Consider the following 19,994-nt stretch of genomic DNA (forward strand, 5'->3'; position numbering starts at 1 on the left):
CATATTTTAATGAATATCTTCCCTATGATAATCAGTTCTAATGCCGAGACATATTACATAAAGGAACATTTTCTCCAGGGAAGAAAAAGTTCCACCTATGGAACTTTCCAGGGTTAGCAAGCACACTGGTTTTATGACGTCAAGGATTTTTCCCTGGCTCCGACACGGGCTCGTCATGAAATACGGCACCAGTCACACGGCTTCCGTTTTCCCACCTATACAATGAAGGGACTGAACTAGAACAGCATTGTTTGAGGAATGTTTGTTGGCAAACTTGATCTTAAAATTAGTCCTTGGGGGGGGGGGCGGAACTTTATGATGAAATAATATTTTTAAATGCTCTGATAGCAATGCACAGCAGGCACGTGAGAATTTGACACACGGAGTGAGGTGAAGCTGAAACCAGAGTGGAGAGCAGTGAGGCGCAGACTGAGCCTGAGGCTTCCGACAAGGTGGACAAGCTGAATCTGTGATTCCCACATTTAACCCTGAATTCCCGAGTGTGACTAAAGCGCCCCCAGGTTGGTGGTGGCCCCAGTAGCACTGAGTACAAATCATCTCCAGGGAAAACATCTTCGATCTTGGATCTCAGGCTTCCCACAGATCAGATTCAACTAAACGTGAACTCCTAATTTGAAGTTACCAAACACAGTTACCAAACATGTCTCTCGCTCTCCTGAGAAATGTTAAGCAAAAATAAACAAACTTTGACTCTATAGGACTCAGATATTTAAATGATCAGATAAAGAAATGATGTTATATAAAATACTTAAATAAATAACAATCCAAAAAATGTAGGATTCTAGGAATAAGAGACCAAAAAATTACCAACCACTTGAGGGGGAAAAAACCCTGAAACATCTAAAAAAAATATATCATTGTTAAAATTAAAACTCAAGAATAGAGGTGCTTCACAGCTGATAAGATTCAGTAGAGAAAAAAATTACTAACCAGTCAATCAATAAATGCAGAATGCAGCACAGAGTCAAAAGAGATGGAACATGAATGGAGGAAATGGATAGAAATTTTTCCAAAGACATGAATGGCCAGTGGGTAATGAAAAGGTGCTCTAATGTGTAACATAGTGATTATAGTTGATAACACTGTATTATATAATTGAAATATGCTGAGAGAGTAGAACTTAAATGTTCGCACACTGAAAAGATACATATGTGAGGTAATGGGTATGTTAATTAACTAGATGAGAGGAATCTTTTCACATTGTATATATGTGTCAAATCATCACAATATACACTTGAAATGTCTTAACAATTTTGTCAATGATGCCTCAATAAACCTGAAAAAAATGAAATAGAACATGGAAAGATAAGTTAAGAGACACACAAGATAGTATAAATATCTATCGATCTGGAAATATTTCCTCAGGAAAGCTATCTTTGAACAAGAGTGAAATAAAAGTATTTCATTTCTTTAAAGGAGTAATTTTATTCCTCTATGAAAGGCAAATGGAAAATGAATGCCGAAGGAAGATCCAAGATACGAGACTAGTAAGCCAAGAAATGTGTGAATGTATAGATAATTCTAAACAAATATTACCTGATACACCAAAAGTTATCATTTTGGGATTTAAAAAATAACACAACTGAAATTAGCTATCAAGCCACAAAAAGACACAGAGGAACATTTAAATGCATGTTGCTAACTAAAAGAAGCTAATCTAAAAGTGTCACATACTATATAATTCTAACTAAAGCTGACCCTTGAACAATGTGGGGGTGAGGGGTACCGACCCTAGTGCAGTTGAAAATCCAGGTATAACTTTTGATTCCCAAAAACTTTAAGTTGTCCCTCAGTATCTATGGGAGATTGGTTCCGGGACACCAAGATATAAGGATGCTCAAGCCCCCTATATAAAATTATATAGATCAATACATACAATCGGCCCTCCGACATCCTCAGACTCCTAACTGTAGATCAAAAACAATACTGATTTTTACTGAAAAAAAAAAATATATATATCAGTGTAAGTGGACCCATGTAGTTTAAACCATATTGCTCAAGGGTAAACTGTATATGATCGTCTAGAAAAGGCGAAACTATGGAGACATAAAAAAGATCACTGGTTACCAGTGTTTGGGAGGAGGAGAGAGATGAATAAGTGTAGTAAGGGGGATTTTTAAGGCATTGAAAACATTATTCTGCATTATATTATAATGGTAACCTACAAGTCATTATATATTTGGCAAAATCCATAGAATGCATGGCATAGAGTGAACCCTAATGTTAAACTATGGACTTTAATAATGTATTAATATTAGTTCATCAAATGTACTACACTAATACAAGATGTTAAAAATAGGGAAAATTGGGGGTAGAGTGAAGAGGTATGTGGGAACTCTGTACTTTTTGCTCAATGTTTCCTATAAACCTAAAACTATTTTTTAAAAAAAGTCTATTAATTTAAAAGAAAAAAAAAAACTTAAAATTCGGATCATTTAAGTTGGAGGGGTAGTGCTAAGGTGACCCAAGTTCTTTCTATTCTTTGGAAAAAAGATTAGTATCTAGTTAACATATTCAGAACTCTATAACCAACAATTAAAGAACAATCATGATTTTCAACCACGCATAGAATGATTTAAAAACACACACACACACATTTTTATTAAGCTACAAAATTTTAAGGAACTAATATTACGGCCTTATGTTCTCTGAAAACAGTATAATTCAAAAATAAATAAGTGAAAATTCCTCTTACAGGTGGAAATTAAATGCATGTCTAAAGAAGTCTTAAGTAAAAATAATTGAAAATTTTAAATACTCAGAAATAATGAAAGTTCTATATATAGAAATCTTTGGGATACGGCTGAAGCAATAATTAGAGGGTAATTTATAGCCCCAAACACTCCTACTAAAAAAGAAAAATGATGAATTTCTAGAGTTAAGCATTTATCTCAAGAAGGTTAGACTAATCAGAACAAAATAAACTTCAAGTATAAATGAAAAATGGAGTAGAAATATAGAAAAATATATTGTTAATAACATCAATGTGGTCTTTAGAAAAGATTAATAAAATTAACAAATCTATAGTCTTGTTCAAAGAAGAAAAAAAAATCATGGATGGAAAAAAAGGAAAAACTATATAGAGAGGAGACTTAAAGAAAATATCCATGACAGCAATAAATTTGAAAACATGCAACTGACCAATTTACAGAAAAATACTCTTTTTGGATATGTGAAATGTTACCCGTGTTCTAAAAGTCAGAGCTGTACAAATGTATCATCAGACAAGTACTGTTCCCTCTGGCTCCTGTCACCACATCCCCTGCTCCTTATTCTTTTATACAGCTGTGTAGCATCCTTTCGTGTGAATGCGTCATAGTTTATCTAACCATTGTTTTACATAGGGGCATTTATATTGCTTCAAACCCTATAATTTCTCATGAAATCCAAAAAGAAAATTACTTTTCAATTGTCATTCAGATGCTGATTACCTAGATTTCTAATCACTTAAATCCTGTTATTCCTTTAAGTGTTTATTTTTGCCTTTTGGTTAAAGCCTCATAGAGAGGGCAACATCAGAAAGAGAAATGTGGGCCCTGTGTAAGCTCTGGGAAGCTGTGGCCTTATTAGCACTGCAAGGGGGAATAATGTGCTGGCCACACAGAGATGGCAGGTCAGATGTCATTTATATCCATTTCTGATTAAAGAGATTCGAGGGAAACATCACTATTTTGACTGTTTCCCTATGTTTATATTTTTGTTGTATTTATATTTTGATTATAAAGGACAGATTGAAATTAATTGTGATAGAATACAACAAAAAAGAGATAAACATGTTAAGGTCGGGATATTTCTTTGTTGTTTCTGGCTTAAATCTATCTAGCAAATACTACTTAGAATTAATAACATTTTAGACAGCTGTTTGTAGAAATTAAAGGCCCTTATTTTTTGCACATACAAAAGTTCCTAAAATTAGACAACAAATGGGAATATTACCATGGGTTAATTAACCACAAAGTGAATGGAGTACAAAGATTCTTAGATAATCCAAAAAGTCCCTCCAACTAATTTCCCCTGAAATGGGGTTTTCAGAATTCTATTTGTAATCAGAAACCCAAACATTTTGTTCTGCTAGCATAAGTATATGAGTTTGGGAGTGGGGCTGGGGTACTTGTTTAATTTTGTTTTGACAAACTGAAGTATTGACTGACATCTATAGGGGAAAGATTATTGGAAACCTATAAATTGTGCCTTTATATTACTATTTCAAAATTTGTTCATTGAAGAGATTTGTGTTTCTATCAGACTTCACATGAAAACAGTCAAGAGTATTTGGAATATATTTCTCTTTGTTTTCACATCATGAAATCAATCCATCAAGCATCTTTATACATTTTTAATCGGAGGGAGAAGACAATATGAATGAGGACTTTAAAACATGTACTTAAATCAGAGTTACTGGATCTTCTATTTGTTCCTTTCTATGGCTGACGTTAGCTACTGCTTGTTCATGAATTGTAATATATACCCAACACCTGCCAGTTATAGTATTTGTTTTATTCCAAATCACTTGCTCTATTTCTCATTCAGGTTAAAATTTTCCCAGAAGCATTTAGGATATTTTACATGACATTATTTAAAGGTATTTTACTGGGGATATCTTTTGTGGGATTCTAATGAGCTTGAGTTAATGGCAACTCAGTGTACAGGCCCAATGACTCAAGTGCCAGCAACTGCCAAGTTTGAGCAGAGACCTCCACAGAGTAGGGAACTCGGCCATGTCTGGGTGTAGTTCCAGCTGCTGTCAGGACTCCCTTACCCACTCCAGGTCCATACAATCCAATAAGAGCCTCTGGTGAGGTCGTTCCTGGCAGCGTTCAAGAGTAATATAGTTTACATGTAAATTGGGACTCCAGTACTTCATCTAACCATTTGAGTGCCTACCAGGAATCAGGCCCTGACCGGGCTTTGTGAGAATATACTTTAAAAGACAATTCTTTGTCTTCTATTAGTGGGATAAAGGAAGACTTTCAGACGATAGCAACACAAAACATAACATGTGGACTACTGAAAGCATGTACGTGGCACAGGAGCGGATACCTGTACCTGGGCCAAGAGGCGAATCAGGGGAGGTGTCACAAAATAAATGATGCTAGAGAAAGAATAGAAGTTCTGAGGCAACTAATTTTCCCTATGAGGCTACATGTTTCAAGTCACATATTTGCCTTCTCTAGGTTTATGCACCAAACACAAGGCTGTTACACCAATTAAAAGGGAAACAGCCTTGTCCGTCATCTGAATTTTTGTTTCACAGTGAGGTGTAGTTACATCTAGACTTGGCTCCTGGAACTGTATAATCAGAAAATCTTGGAAAATTTGTCCCAATATCATTTAATACAAGCCCTAACTCCCTAATCTGCAAAAGAATGATTCTTTAACTCAGAACTGTTATAAAAAAAAAATAGATAACATGACAATTTAAGTTTTAAATAATGGTGGTCCTTCACCCCACTGAACCCACTCTGTCACATACATGAATAGAGAAATAATACAAATTTACATGAGGATGTTTAAATACATCTACTTACTAGTTCCTGTTTTAAATTCAAGAAAATCAATTTAATTCCCAAATACTTATGATCATTCTATTTTAAACATGCCTCGATTTCCCTTGAATTCTGATGTGGAGAACTAAAGGCCAAATGTTTAAAAAATATCTAAGTTCATAACCAGAGAACTCTATAAGTTTATAAATTTCACATCCTGCTCCCTGATTTTTCTGAATAATTGAGATTTTAAAAAACCCTCTTCCCTTGTAGCTGGAAATCCAAAAAAAAAAAAAAAAAAAAAAAAAAAAAAAGTTGACCGAAGAAGGGAAATTGCCAGGATAATGATGAAAATGTTTTATATCTTGTGTTAGGTCAAAGGTGAACAAAAACCAAGTCCGGATCTGCTGACCCTCACATGAACCCCTGGGTCTCCATGGAGCTCGGATTCTAGCAGTGATTTGTCACAGAGCTGCCTCCAGCCCACTGATTAGTTTTCAGCCATCTTAATCAAATAAAGCTTATTTGATTCTTATAATAGCATCTTGAGAAAGCATACTGATTGGTTTGCTAAAATTCAGATATATTTACTAGTTTAGAAAATAAATGTGAAAAGTTACTATTTTATCAGCATCTTTAGTTTATTTGAGCTTCCCTGTTAGTTTTCAGGGATTTTTCTCTAATATTAACTCAGATGAAATGTTTAACATAGCAAAAATCAAACTTTCCTATCTCCAACTCATCCAGAAACCAGTAGAACCAGGAAACCTAAACATCTTTGTAATTCCTGAAAATATAATAGCAAATTAACAATGTTGAATTCAAAGAAATTAGGAAAAAATGGAGCACTCAAATGGGTGAAGACAAATTGATATACTTCTTTTAAAAAAGGCAAGAGAAGGAGAATTAAGTAGAACATAGAAAAACTTTTCTCTCAGTTCTGAAATACTTAAAGTTCAAGAGACATCTAATCAAACTTTCAGACTAACTGTAGTTAGTGTTTGTAATAAATATCAAGCTATAAAAGTCCTAAACAGGAGAATCTTAGATAACTAAAAAGCCATGGGAATAATGGAAGTGTTGGGAAAAAATACTGAAATGATGAGCATATACCATGGCAGCCTTTAAAAAAAAAAAAAAAGACTTTATTAAAATCTACACAGGTGCAAGTTTCTAGAGTTGAAATGTTAAAGTGTTTCTGTAAGAACAGAACATTCAGGCTATTAGCTTAATAGGCTAAGTACATACTAATACACTGGAAGTCATAGCAGAGATCATTTCATTTCTTTAGTAAGTTCTTTTCTAAGTCAACTAACAATCCCCTAACTTTAAAAAAAAAAAAATACAAAGGTGACTCAAGTAAGTGCTGTAATATTAGAATACTTAACATGCTGTGGGAATTCACAGGAAATTGTGATTTGTTCCTAATTTGAATAAAGGGCAGGAAACTGCAGAATGTTATAACAATGTGGCTTTTATGTGGGCCTTCCGGGATGCGCCAATCTTAGGAACACATATTCATAGAACTATTACAAAATGTTGATCAGTAACCAGAAGAACCATAGTCCCATAAAAAACAACTCACAATCTTACCATTTCAGAAAAGTACCATTGTTAACATTGACTTGTTGCTATATGCAGAGACACAAATTTGTAAAAAACATGCGGTTTTCTGAAAAGTTTCTCTTAGTATGTGGTAAACATGTTTACCTCTTTCTGGTATTTATTTTTAGATGATAATCTCTTTACATAGGTAAATCTTAACTTATTAATCAATTTTCTTTTTGTGGAATTTTATTTCTAGTTGTTATGATAGACATTTAAGGTGTGTTAAAACATCTTTCAACAATATGTATCTTTGAGCGTCTAGATTATTTCCTTGAGGAATTCCTAGAGTGAAATTGCTGAGGGTTGACATATACCAATGTTCTCTTTCCTGTATAATCTATTAATGTGCTTTGTTTTATAATATATTGACTCTTGACTCTTTCTGTCCAGCTATTGCATAATTTCTTTGCTCCCCTTTCAAGCAAAATAACTCAAAAGTTGTTCACATTCACTGTCTCCAATTCTTCACTCCCTTTTCTCTTACATTCTACTCAGGTTTTTTTCCAACCACTCCACCAAAATTGCTGTTGTCTAAATAATCAATGACACCCCTTCTCTGCATTTTGTTAAACCCAATAGTAAATCTCATTCATCATCTCACTTGATCACACAGTAGCTTTTGAGGTAATCATTCCCTCCTTCTAGAAACGTTTCTTCCCTTCGATTCTGGACACACTTGGCTTCTTATCTACCTCACTGGCCATTCACTCTCTCCTCATCCTTTGACACTTCTGTTCTTAGTGATCTCATTAAGTCATCTACTTTTAAATACACCTCCCTGCCACTGAGTTCCAACTATCCTGTATGGTCTAGTCTTTATTCCTAAATCCCAATTTCAAATATCCAAATTCATTGCAAACTTACCAGGTCTGAAACTCAACTCCTCTTAAAAAAAAAAAAAAAAAAAAAAAAAAAAAATCAACACTCTCCCTCCTTTCTCCCTCTCTGTAAATGACAATAGTCATCTTTCCAGTTGCTCAAGTCTAAAACAGAATACTTCTTGATATTTTTTCATCTTATACTACCTTCAGTTCCAGAAACCTTCTTGGCTCTGTCCCTAAAATATATCTAGAATCTCACCACTTCCACTGCTACTACTCTGGTCCATTATTTCTCCCCTGAATTATTAAAAGCCCCTAAGTGATCTCTGCTTTCAACCTTAATCTCTATATCTGTTTCACATAGAGGCCTGAGTGATTCTTTTAAAGTAGAGGTCACATCTTCTCACTCCTCTGCACAAAACTCTGCATGGCTCCTCTAGTAGAGTAAAAGCCAAAAATGCTACAATATTTTATAAACCCTGCACTGTGTGCTGCCTTACCACCTTCTGTATCCTCTCTGACCTTATCTCCTATTTTATTGGCTCACTGCTCCAGCCACCCTGACCTGCTAGCCATTCTGAGAACTTACTAGGCACATAACTACCTCAGGGCCTTTGCACTGGCTGCTCCCTTGGTCTGCAATGCTCTCCTCTCTTATATCTTTATGGTTCAGTCCCCTGTATCTTTAAGCTTTTTGCTATTGCTTTCTCTATGAGATCCTACCTGATTTTCCCCTTTAAAAGTATTCCCTTCCCTTCCCTTCCCTTCAGCATTTACTTTGCTCCTTCTCCGCTTTTTCTCTAACATTTATCACCTTCTATTTTTTATTTGTATAATTTTTTTTTCCTTGGTCCCCAAAACATATCCATAAATGTAGGGATTTTTGTCTTATTCATTCAGTGCTTCAGGAGAGTCAATATTACAGATACATATTTAATGCTTTTGATCCACACTTCTAATTTGCTTCTTAAGAAATGAAGATATTTAAATAAGTAGATGAGGTAGAGAAGGATGCTCCATGTCAAGGAGGGTATTAGCAAAGCTGCTGACATGCAAAAGAGCAAAATAGTGCACTAGTCACCAGGTGCTTCTGGTGTTATCAGTGTGGGGATATAGGATTGACTTAAAACAGAAACATGCTGGACATTTTAACTGAAAGCACAAAAAATCTTATTCCATAATAAGAAGTAAAAGGATGGAATGACAAAGGCATTCTACACTAGGATACCAATGGAGGCACTGGGAAACAGTGAAAACTTTTATTGTAAATGAGACATTTGGCAAAGTGCCTAGTTGTATCAGAGAGAGCAACTATTTTTGAAAAGGTAATGGATGAAAATGATACATCCTCCCAAGAAAACTGGGTATATCTACAAAGTTTAGAGTTCACCATCCCCGAAACCTAATTAAGAAAAAAATTCTAGGTAAGAAAATATTTCAGCTTCATCAAAATCATTTGGATGGAAAGGATGTTTAAATAGGATGTGGGTAGTTACAATATTGAGTTTAACATTTGGGGTAAATATTTGAAGCTTAAGGAAAGTGAATCCAACTGTCATGTCTTAAATGGTAATTTCTCAAATATGTAGAAATATCCCAAAGTTACCTCAGTGAATCTTTAAATCGAAAATTTCTTATTTTAAGCTTGACACAAATAATTTTATACAGTTCACAAGATAATCAGAAGGAAGACTATTCAGGTATTGGTAATTTGATTTTTTTTAAAAATTGACACCAGCAAAAACATTCCAGCCGAACTGTCTGAGCTACTGTCTGTCTGGCTTCTGTGCAACTTTGTCATTAGCATCTTTCATATAAATAATTCACTAAAGTGTTATTAATGAGTCTTGCTTCCCTACAAAATACCCCTTTTCTCTGTGCCATAGAATCTAGAAATAATTAAAGGAAATGCAACTTGAGTAGTTTTTCTTGCTCAGTTATATCTCTGGAGAGGGATGTGGGAAGGGAAGGGAGAGGGTCTTATTTACATCTAAATATAAACAGTTTTTAATTCACTGTAATCATGCTACTGCAGAGAACTCCTCTATCTGAAATCTATTCCATATCTGATGACAATCCTTACAGTGATAAAGGCCACAGAAACAAATTCAGAGGCACTGAATTTAAATAGTCCTGAGAGGTCTTTCTGGTTGGTTTCTTTCCTCTGTTGCCACTCATTAGAGAACCAGTTTACCAACAGCCATCAGCCCAGCACATCCCAGCTGGATTCAGGCCAAGGACAAGCAGCATTATTGAAAACCGGGCAGCGAGGTGAAAGGGTGAGTGGAGCATCAGTCGGATGAAAACATGCGAGGACTGTTGGGCAGCAGCTGGAGGAAGTTTGGACATGCTGGCAGGGGGACATACGAGTGGTTAACCAGCGAACCAAGCGTACCTCTTCTGGAAACCCAGCTGCAGGTCTGTACCCTCGACCTTATGCCTTTTCTTCCCTAAAGTATCTTTGTCAGTTTTTAAACCAACCATGCCTCTATTTTTAGGATCTTAAAACTTAGTGGCAACATTTTGCATTGTAGGATAACAAGAATATGATTTTACTGAAATAATTTGAAAGCCATATTCTTTTGACAATTATAAATTCAAGTGAGACTTGCCACGAATACATTCTAAGAACACCTGATATGTCAAATATGTCAAAGAATACCTGAAGTTAGGAGTCAACAAAATGTTATGCCTTGGTTTTTCAACTTTGTCCTTTGTTCTATAAGCAATGTATACAGAGACAAAAATATGAGACTGCCTTTGGCTCTCTGACTGTATAACGACCACTGTTTCTAAGAGGTAGAAGAAGTCAAGGATCTTTCTTCTAGAAGGGTGGCAGGTTAAACATTTTGTCTCTACTAAGAAATGCACCAGCTGCTTTGCTTTGTCTGGGAAATTATCAAAGACGACTCGATCTGAGATTGCTAAGGAAAAATATTGGTAGAAACCTAAAAACTCAGAATTAATTTTATCATCAACATGGAAATGAGTGGCACTGCTTTCCCTCAAGGAAAAGGGAAACACACCTATTTTCTTGTTTTCTGGAAAACCAAATGATCAGATTGGTATTTAAGTTCTCCAAAACCACCTTTTATAGAAAAAAAAAATTACAGGTGTGGATGTTTTTCAGCAGTTATACTTTAACTGGGTCTTTCTTTAAAATATTCCCTGAACAAAGCCCTTGAATCAATGTATTTATGAGGGAAATATTAAAAGTTAAGAAAGCATTATGAGGGGAGTGAACAAATTAGAACACTTGACTAAAAAAGACATCCTTTCGGTATTCAAACAAATTCAAAACCATTTTAACCATTATGCTATCAGTAAATAAGCAAATTAAAGATACCAACATAGATTTGTCTATAACCCTATACATCTCTTAACTGGAAAAAAGAATTATCTCAAGAAATTGTCCTAATCTGCTGATTAGATAAGTGGTACCACTAGGTTTCTGGACAAATTTTTTGGTTTCTTAACTTTTTAAAAATTAAGTTTATTGGGGTAACATTGGTTAATACAATTATATAATTTTCAGGTGTACATTATCATTTGACATCTGTATATTCTATTGTGTGTTTACCACCCAAAGTCCAGTTTCCTTCAGCTACCATATATTTGATCCCCTTTACTTAACCCTCCCCTTAGCCCCCTATATTTGACCCCTTTATCGGGTCTACCTCCTCCCTCCTCCCCCACCCCCTACCCTGTGGTAACCACTAGTCTATAGTCCATGTCTATGAGTTTGTCCTGTTCATTTGTCGCTTTTAGGTTTATACCCTACATATAAGTGATATCATGTTTCTGGACAAATTTAACTCAACTAATGGAACTACTGATTACAGGTGGAGACTGTGGCATCGCCCCTAAAATTTTTGCAGCTAATATTGATAATACCAAAAGTAGCATAATTTTGAATAGGGTGTATTACATAAAACCTTTTAAATGGAACATTATCTTTATATTCTATGCATATTGAGCTTACAGAGTGTCACAGAGTATTTAAAATTTGATGCCTATGACTGTTTAGAAACAATTAGTGTCCTTATGATTGATGGATAATAAAGAACAATAAGTTATTCAAAATGGTCTACATTTATCAAGATTGAAGAGTGATTACTTTAAGTATCAAATGAGAAAAGCTTTAACATTTTTAATGATTCATCCCAGAGGGAGAAAATAAACATAGTTAAATTGCTTTTTGAACCCAATTTGATTTCTTATTATAAATTTATTTATGAGTTCATCTACTCATAGCTTTTAAAGTTCTTTATTATATTATGACTAAATTTAAGTGAATAGTTCTGATAATAAACTAGATTATGCATGATGAAGTAAAAAGAATCCATGGTTTAGAAATATAAGAATCTTGCACAAAAATATTAATGCTGCTAAAACATATTTTCTGAAAATATACATTAAAATGTAAACTTAGTAATGCCAGATTTTATCTTCACTATATTTTCCAGCCTTAACAATAAATTTCTAGATGACTTCTGGATATTTTCAGTATTTTATTTTCTAGTAAAGTTGACCATTTGAAAGACTGAAACATGTATTAATACCTAGTATTCACCAAGTGCTTTATACATATTGATGCATTAAATTCTCATGCCAACTTTGTAAAACAATCACAAATTAATTATTTTCATTTCATAGGAAAAAACCCAGGCACCGAGTTGACAAGTAAATGGTCCATGGTCACACTGGTATTAAGTCATACTAGAATTCAAGGCTGGAGCTGACAAACCCCGAAGATAACATTTGGCTTCATGAGAACACCTTTAATTTTTATGCATTTTAAGCTAATATCTTAACTCATCTTACCAAAAACAAAATATGTGGACGTATAAATATTAAATAAATCACCTAATTTTCAGTCAAAATAATACAGATACTTATAAATTCTTTAGAAAATAAAAGGATTTTACGGTCAACACTCGATAAGCCAACCTCTTAAGAGGCCATGACAAGCAAAACAGTAGTCCTTTTCACCAAAATCAAGGAGAGAACCCCAGCTCTCATAGTTTTATTGTACATAATTAAAGAGCTTAGTATTTTGTCTGTCTTAAACACAATTTTAAGGCTTTAATTTTTTTCTTTTCCTCTTCAGTAGTGGTTATAAACATTTACATTTATAGCTGTATGCTGTATATAATGAAGCAGCTTTTTAATGTTTCATTTTTAGCAGCATTATTTAAAGGAATGTCTGTAAAATGTGAAGCAGTATTTTTTTATATTGCTTTTCTACTTGCTGCTGAAGCATCATTTCATGCCTATTATAGTATTTACTCCATCAGGGTTCGTCATTATCTTGTGAGTTAACACTAAAATCAATACCTTTTATGCTGCTTAAGAATTTATGTACAATTCTTTTACTCTAAAGGGCTCAAAATTTTTCCTTATTTATCTTACAAATATTGCGAGAAGAAATTAGAGAAATTTTAAAATCTGTTATCATAAGAATCAACTATCGAGTCAGATTTCAAATGTTAGTTACATATGATAAGAACATATGACAAATTTTGTTCCACAGTTAAAGAAACTAGCTAAATTCCATATTTTGTGGCAATAAGACATTATTAGTCTAATTCTACATTACTACACAAATAGTGAGAGTTATCATTCAAAGGCTGAGTGGTGGACCTACCAACTAAAATTTAATATTTGTACTTTAGTGGAAATAGTGTAGGATATAACCAATGTGTACTACTGACATTCTGAATTCATGCTTTGTCTTGTAAATTCACTTTATTTCATGGAGGCTCAAGCTCATTGATATCAATGAATGATTAAGAGATTTTTAGAGTGGGTAATGATGAGAGTAAAAGAGGAAGAGAGGGACCTTAGAATTGCAAGGGTCATCTTTCTCCCATCTCATAACTCAGTTTCATTTCCTAACTCCAGGGCGCCCAGAAAATAAGTTCCACCAAAGACGATGTGGAGCCCTTCCTGTGCATCCTTCTTCCAGCCACCATCCTACTCTTCCTGGCTTTTCTGCTGCTCTTTCTCTATCGCCTCTGCAAAGCCCCACGGCCCCAGGGCCAGGTTTTCAGCATCGACCTCTCAGAGCACCCACCAGCAGGAGAGGAGACTGACTTCCTGCCAGGCTTACCCTGGAGCAGTGAGCAGGACTTTCCCTATTCGCCTCTGCCTGGGGAGGCAGCCCCCCTCTCGGTGTGTTTACCACCCTCCTATGAAGAGGCCACCAGGAATCTTCCTGAGGAGGAGGCCTCAGACAGGGGCCGTCAACATGAAGAGGGTTCACCTGGACTGGATGAGCCAATATAACCTGCTCTTGGAAAACATGTAAAACACAGCGCTCAACCCTTAATAAAGCCCACATGAACTACTGCTATCCACAGGCAGACTGCTGATGAATGGGACACCTTGAGCTGGGGGAAAGACTGGACAAATGTCAGGCAAGTTCACCCATCTTTGAGTTCCTTAGGAAAAAATTTCCCCACGTTGTTCTAAAGACGACTGGGCTCTTCTAAATTGTATAACACTCCCAAGAAAAAAGGAAAGTTCTATGTACGTTGGAGGGGAAAAATAAAATTACTAGTGAGCATAGGAACTAGCTCTGAAGAGAAAGAAAACAGAAAAACGCTGATAAGCCAAAGGTAACTGCTTTTGCCACCAAATAAAACTTTTCTTCCTATACAAGTTTTTTAAGGGCCTTCTGGTTTCACTTTTGTGTGAGGGCTTCAAGATGGCTAGAAAGTTCTAGAAGGAAGAAAAAAACACCTCTAGAGCTGCAGTGGTCAGCTAAGTTGTAAACAATGGCGAACTATGCTTCAATATTAATAATTAAAGTACAGACATTTGTACACATTTTCGTTAAAATAATCAACCTCTCCAGAATTATTTCCTTCTTAGTGTCACTCTTGCTTCCTAGAATGGAAAAAAGGTCTGGCTGAGTTACATGGGAGTGTCCCACACTGGATTATCGTGGGTTGTTTGGCAGTACTGTTGCGGCGGGACAAAGAGTGGCTGCTCTAACAGTGTCTTAGGGGACACTAAGACTGAAGGTATGGCCTTCACCAAGCAGCGGTAACAGGGTAGAGATCAGTTTAACATTGGAAAGTAAAGGTGAAAAATTTGAAACACATGGTAAAGAGAAACATCAGTTAGCGCTAACAGGGACCTTATAAATCATAGTTCAAACTCTTGCTCTACAGATGTCAAAGCTAGAGATCAGAGAGGCCGAGTGAGCTGTCCCCTGTGCCAAATCTCAGAAGAGGCAGAGCTGGGACCAGAAGCATGGCCTCTCTGACTCAGGCTGGAGCACCTTCCTGGGTGCCAGATGGTCGAACTCCTAAGAAAACTCCAAATGTTAAGTTGCAGTCCATGCTCCTGACCAGGTACTCTCAAATGCATGAGCATGGCTGAGTCTGCACTGAACGCAAATCTCCTTCTGTGATTTTCATGTGCAGGGGTGGAGGCAGGTCATGTACCATTTGGGAAGCCCATCAGAATACCCATGGAGCTGGGGAGGTGGCAGGGGGTGACATGTATTGTTTTTATATTCTTATCCCATGCTATAATTTTGGAGGGGAAAACTTTATTGTTTTCACAATACAAAATGCAAAACTAGACAACCTTTTGATGGTTCCAAATGAATAAAAAAGGGTGTTTTTTCTTTTAAAACTTTTTAGCATGACTATTTTTATGCTAGGTATACAATGTGGTAGTTTTAGAAAAATAAAGCCAAAATAGGATACATTTTTTAAATGTAATCCGATAGAAATATCTTTGAGGACTGAAGCAAAATGTCACCTGTTTGAGTGAAAATTATTAAAAGTTCTTTAGGAAAATTGTACAAAACAATTCTCTAATGGTCTTTAAGTAAATAAATGAAAATGAGACTCAGCAGATAGCCTTCAGGGTTTGTTTTAAATCCTAAGAACCTAGTCCTGTGTGAGACTGCCATTTCTTTCCCCACTGCATTTCCTCCTTCTCCTTGTTAACAGAAGTCTGATTTGGCCCTGGGATCCGGAGGCTCCTGCGTGAGGCAGACCAGTTTCCTCCTGAACCTTGAGAACCATGCTGGTCTCAGTTCCTTCACCAGGGACTGATTTGGTCTTTGGGACCTAATGGGAGATCTACACAGAAGAGGCTTGTTTTTGAAAAATAAATACGTGGAAGAAAATGCTCTGCCTCTTTGCTGGATGTTATGTGTCTGCATGTGATGCCTGGGGCTGCAACAGCCATCTTGCAACCACGAGGCAAGACAGCAGCCAGGACTAGCATTGAGGGTAGTAGAGTGGAAAGATGGAAAACACCTGGGTTGTAGAGCAGCTGAATTAACCCTGAAACTGTCTATTTTAATGAAATACCTTTCCTATTGTTTTAAGCTACTTATAGGCAAAAGTATGCTACTGTTTCTAAGGCTACTAAGGAAATGCATTGCCATGTTTAAAAATGTTCTGATAAAACTTATTTAAAACAAGTACGCTCAAACTCATTTAAGATATATACCCATGATCTAGGAAAGGAAATGTTTTCTCTTATGGAACCAAACTAAAGCAGTGAAGCAGATCAACTATTAACCAGAGATTGCCGAACTATAGCCCAGATCTCATTTGCAACCTGTTATTGTACAAGACAAAAATGGTTTTCACATTCTTAAGTAGTTAAATAAAACATCAAAAGGTTTCATGACACATGAGAAGTATATGATTTCTAATTTTGTTGTCTAGAAATGATGCTGTAACGCAGCCAGGCCCACGCGCCTGTGGCTGCTCTATTAGTTACTACCTGGTCCTTTAAAGAAAAAGCTTGCTGACCTTTGCTGAAGACCAGTGAATTTCAACCCAATTTGCATGGTAGAATTACTCGAGGAAATTTAAGAGACACTGACACCAGGACCCACCCAAACCAATTAAACAGAAACAGAGCCCAACATGAAGGCACAGCTGAAGGCCATTTTTCTAGGTAACGTGACTGGGCCACAAAATCCAGGTGAGCTTCAATGTGGACAGACATAGGGAGACAAGTTTTGAGGAAACTATATTTGAGCCATTGTTTTATAGCTGAACCTTCTCTGTAAACTTTCCTGAAGCCATCAGCCTAACGTGCACCTGCAGTCAATTCACCAACCAGGATTTGCAAGCAGAAGATTAGGAACCACAGTGTAAACAGTACGTCTGTGTTTAAACGTTGACGCGACTGCCAAACACAGGCAGTGCTGGTTGTTAGCAATCCAAGAAAGAGTAGAAATGAAGAAAATCCACAAATGAAAAAGCTAGATTAACAGTTAAGTATTTCTGGAAGGACTGTAGCTAGAAAAGATTAAGAATGGGAGTGTAACAGTAACAGTGACTAGAATGTGGACATTTTCACTAAATTCTACATAGGACCAACAAACATTAAATCCTCATTGTATAAAAAGGGAATGGAGGCCAGTTTCTGATCTGGCACATAAAGAGCTTGGAAGTCGCCACTGCACCCTGCATACCTGGGGCTGCTACAACCATCTTGCAACCATGAGGCAAGACAGCAGCCAGGACTGGCACTGAGGACGGTAGAGAGGGAAAAGCTGAACCAACAGAAAAATCAACCACTCTCCTGAGCTCCCTTAGAGAACTGAGGTAATAAACCATTGCCCCCAAACTTAGACGGACAGACAGTCAGATACAGTGAATCACAACTCACTGGAGCAGAAACCTCAGGAACCAGCGCCGGGGCAGAGAAAGCCAAACTGTAACCGACGGCCTGCTGGAAGCTCAGAGGGCACGCATCTGGGGGTTAAATACTCTGGAGGGCCCCGTGCTTTGGGAGTTTTGCCTCCAGGAGCCCTACCAGGTGCTCAGAATGAAGAGCTAAGATAAATCCCCTGGTGCTTCCAGCAAGGGTGGGGGGGGGGGGAGAACCATTTTGAAATAAGCCAGAGCATTCTGCTTTCCTTCACAAAGCCTGTCCGCAGGAGAAACTATTTAAACAGAGCCTAACCCACGCAGGTTTTATCAGAACCTTAATGATGTGGGAGGAAGGGAAATACCCAGCCCCAGCTGGCTCTCGCCTTACTCTGGAGAAGAGAAATACCCCGCTCCTGTCCCTCTGACCATCTTGTTCCACGTAAGGGAGTCGAAACAAAACAAAACATAGCAGAAGCACTTGTGGAGTTTTCGGTGCAGCATCATAGGCTCACTGAAGCACTGAGACCTAATCATAGGGCTATAGAACACGTCCCTTCCCCCCACACCTAACTACCACATTATGAAAGGCCTATTGGCTTCAGTTCCTTTTACATCAAGTCCATCTTTCAAGAAAAAAATTGCAAAGCATACTAAAAAGCAAAAAACACATTTTAAAGACACAGAGCAAGCATGAGAACCAGACTCAGACTTGGCAGCAATGTTGTTAGAATTGTCAGACCAGAAACAGAAGTAACTATGATTTAAAAATATTGCAACTCTTACAAGTAGGATGCATTGTGTATTGGCCACATACAGAGGCATTGCTTTGACGGTCCAGAAGGTCTAAAAGAACTCGTGAAAGCAACATTAACGGATTTCAACCTGTCTGTCCCTCATCCATTATGTTCTCTTGCCCGGAGAAGCTGATGTCAACTCATCATGGAATGTTCCATTTGTACAATAAATATGAACCCGAAAAAAAAAAAACCATATTCCTAAACATTAAGTAAATAAATAATAAAAACCAAATGAAAACACAAATGTACATAATGTATTTAAACATGAATTTAATATACTCTAAAACTCACATTCATATAAATTTATGAATATAGAATAAAAATAACATGCAAATAATCTTAAGTATAAATGTGAATCAGCTTTCCAGAGTCAAACCCAGAAACGTTGCAAGGCAGAATAGGTCTGAAACTCTAGATTAGGTTTCAATTGGACAGGAGACTGGGAAGGTCATCTAAATCAATGTTCTTCAAAGCATGGTCCATGAAGTGGTGCTTGCTCACAAACTTTTTACCAGTCTGAGATAAGATACCTGTAGAGACTGACAGTAAGTATTTAAAAACTGCATAGGAATTTAACATTTTTATAAAATCCATGCACAGGGTAGTAGACTTATCTCACTGTGCATAATATAGACCGATTAAATTATTGTTGACCTTGTGGGTTGAGAAGCACAGACTGAGCTGAATATAGTCTTGTGCAACAGCATCGCATATTGGTTTATGATAAACTAGAAGACAAGCTTTATGGGGTGGGGTTTCCATCATTATAGATGGCTTGAGAAGCACTGATTTTGAAGATGAGACATCCTATCCTAGTCATTACTGCTAAACTTTTCCTCCATCTTGGAGTCAATTCTTAATCTGCCACTGACCTTCCCCATGCCTGGAGCTCATTATGATCTGAGACCCAAATAACTCAGGTGTGGAACAGCCTGGGGAGACAATTAGGCAGGACCCGTAAACAGGCTGAGCACTGACTGGTTCACAGGTATATGTTAAAGATGCAGGCAGAGTGGCTCCTCATAGAAGTGGAAAACACCGATGTATTAGAAATGTCATTAGGGTAGCACAGTTGAATTCTTACCAATTCTTTAATTTGTTCTAATTGAGACATAATGCAATGATTTATGGCAACAGCAAAAGAAGGAACATTTTAGCTGTCCTAAGTTTTTAGGAAATGGTCCTATATCAAATGATCTAGTAGAACCATTTCTTAGCTGAGTCAAGGATTATTTCTTTTAAGAGCTTTTTGAAATTGTGAGCGATCTAGTTGTGGGGTATTGGGCTGTCTCCTTTTACTTCAAAGCATGAACCTTTTAAAATCAATATGGATAGCCTCTCCTTTAAACAAACACCAGTCTCAGAAGTTATAGCAGTTTTACATTCATTAGAATTGATGTTTTAATTTTTAAAGACATCCCCACTTTAGTCCTTAGCTTTCCTGCCTGCAACTCTGCATTCAATAAGTATCTTTTCATTTTCTGTGGCCCATGAGAAAGGTGGTTCACAGGTGCTCCTAAAAACACTCAATTGCATCTATGTGTCTGATAAATTCTGACTGGCATTCATTCATCATTTATCAAGCAATTATGTGGCAGGCACAGAGGAAAATGCTTAATACAA

General features: G+C 36.6%; 1 protein-coding gene across 1 annotated transcript; it reads left to right on the forward strand.

Annotated features, from left to right (window-relative positions):
• The first annotated feature begins 10,142 nt into the window (after positions 1-10,142).
• Positions 10,143-14,473, forward strand: SMIM28 (small integral membrane protein 28). The gene is made up of 2 exons (XM_036222081.1): positions 10,143-10,354; positions 13,841-14,473. The coding sequence occupies exons 1-2, from the start codon at positions 10,244-10,246 to the stop codon at positions 14,222-14,224; spliced, it is 495 nt and encodes a 164-aa protein (XP_036077974.1). The 5' UTR covers positions 10,143-10,243; the 3' UTR covers positions 14,225-14,473.
• Positions 14,474-19,994: the final 5,521 nt, after the last annotated feature.

Source organism: Rousettus aegyptiacus, unplaced genomic scaffold, assembly GCF_014176215.1.
Source record: "Rousettus aegyptiacus isolate mRouAeg1 unplaced genomic scaffold, mRouAeg1.p scaffold_m13_p_1, whole genome shotgun sequence".
In the NCBI taxonomy this organism is placed as follows: Eukaryota; Metazoa; Chordata; class Mammalia; order Chiroptera; family Pteropodidae; genus Rousettus; species Rousettus aegyptiacus.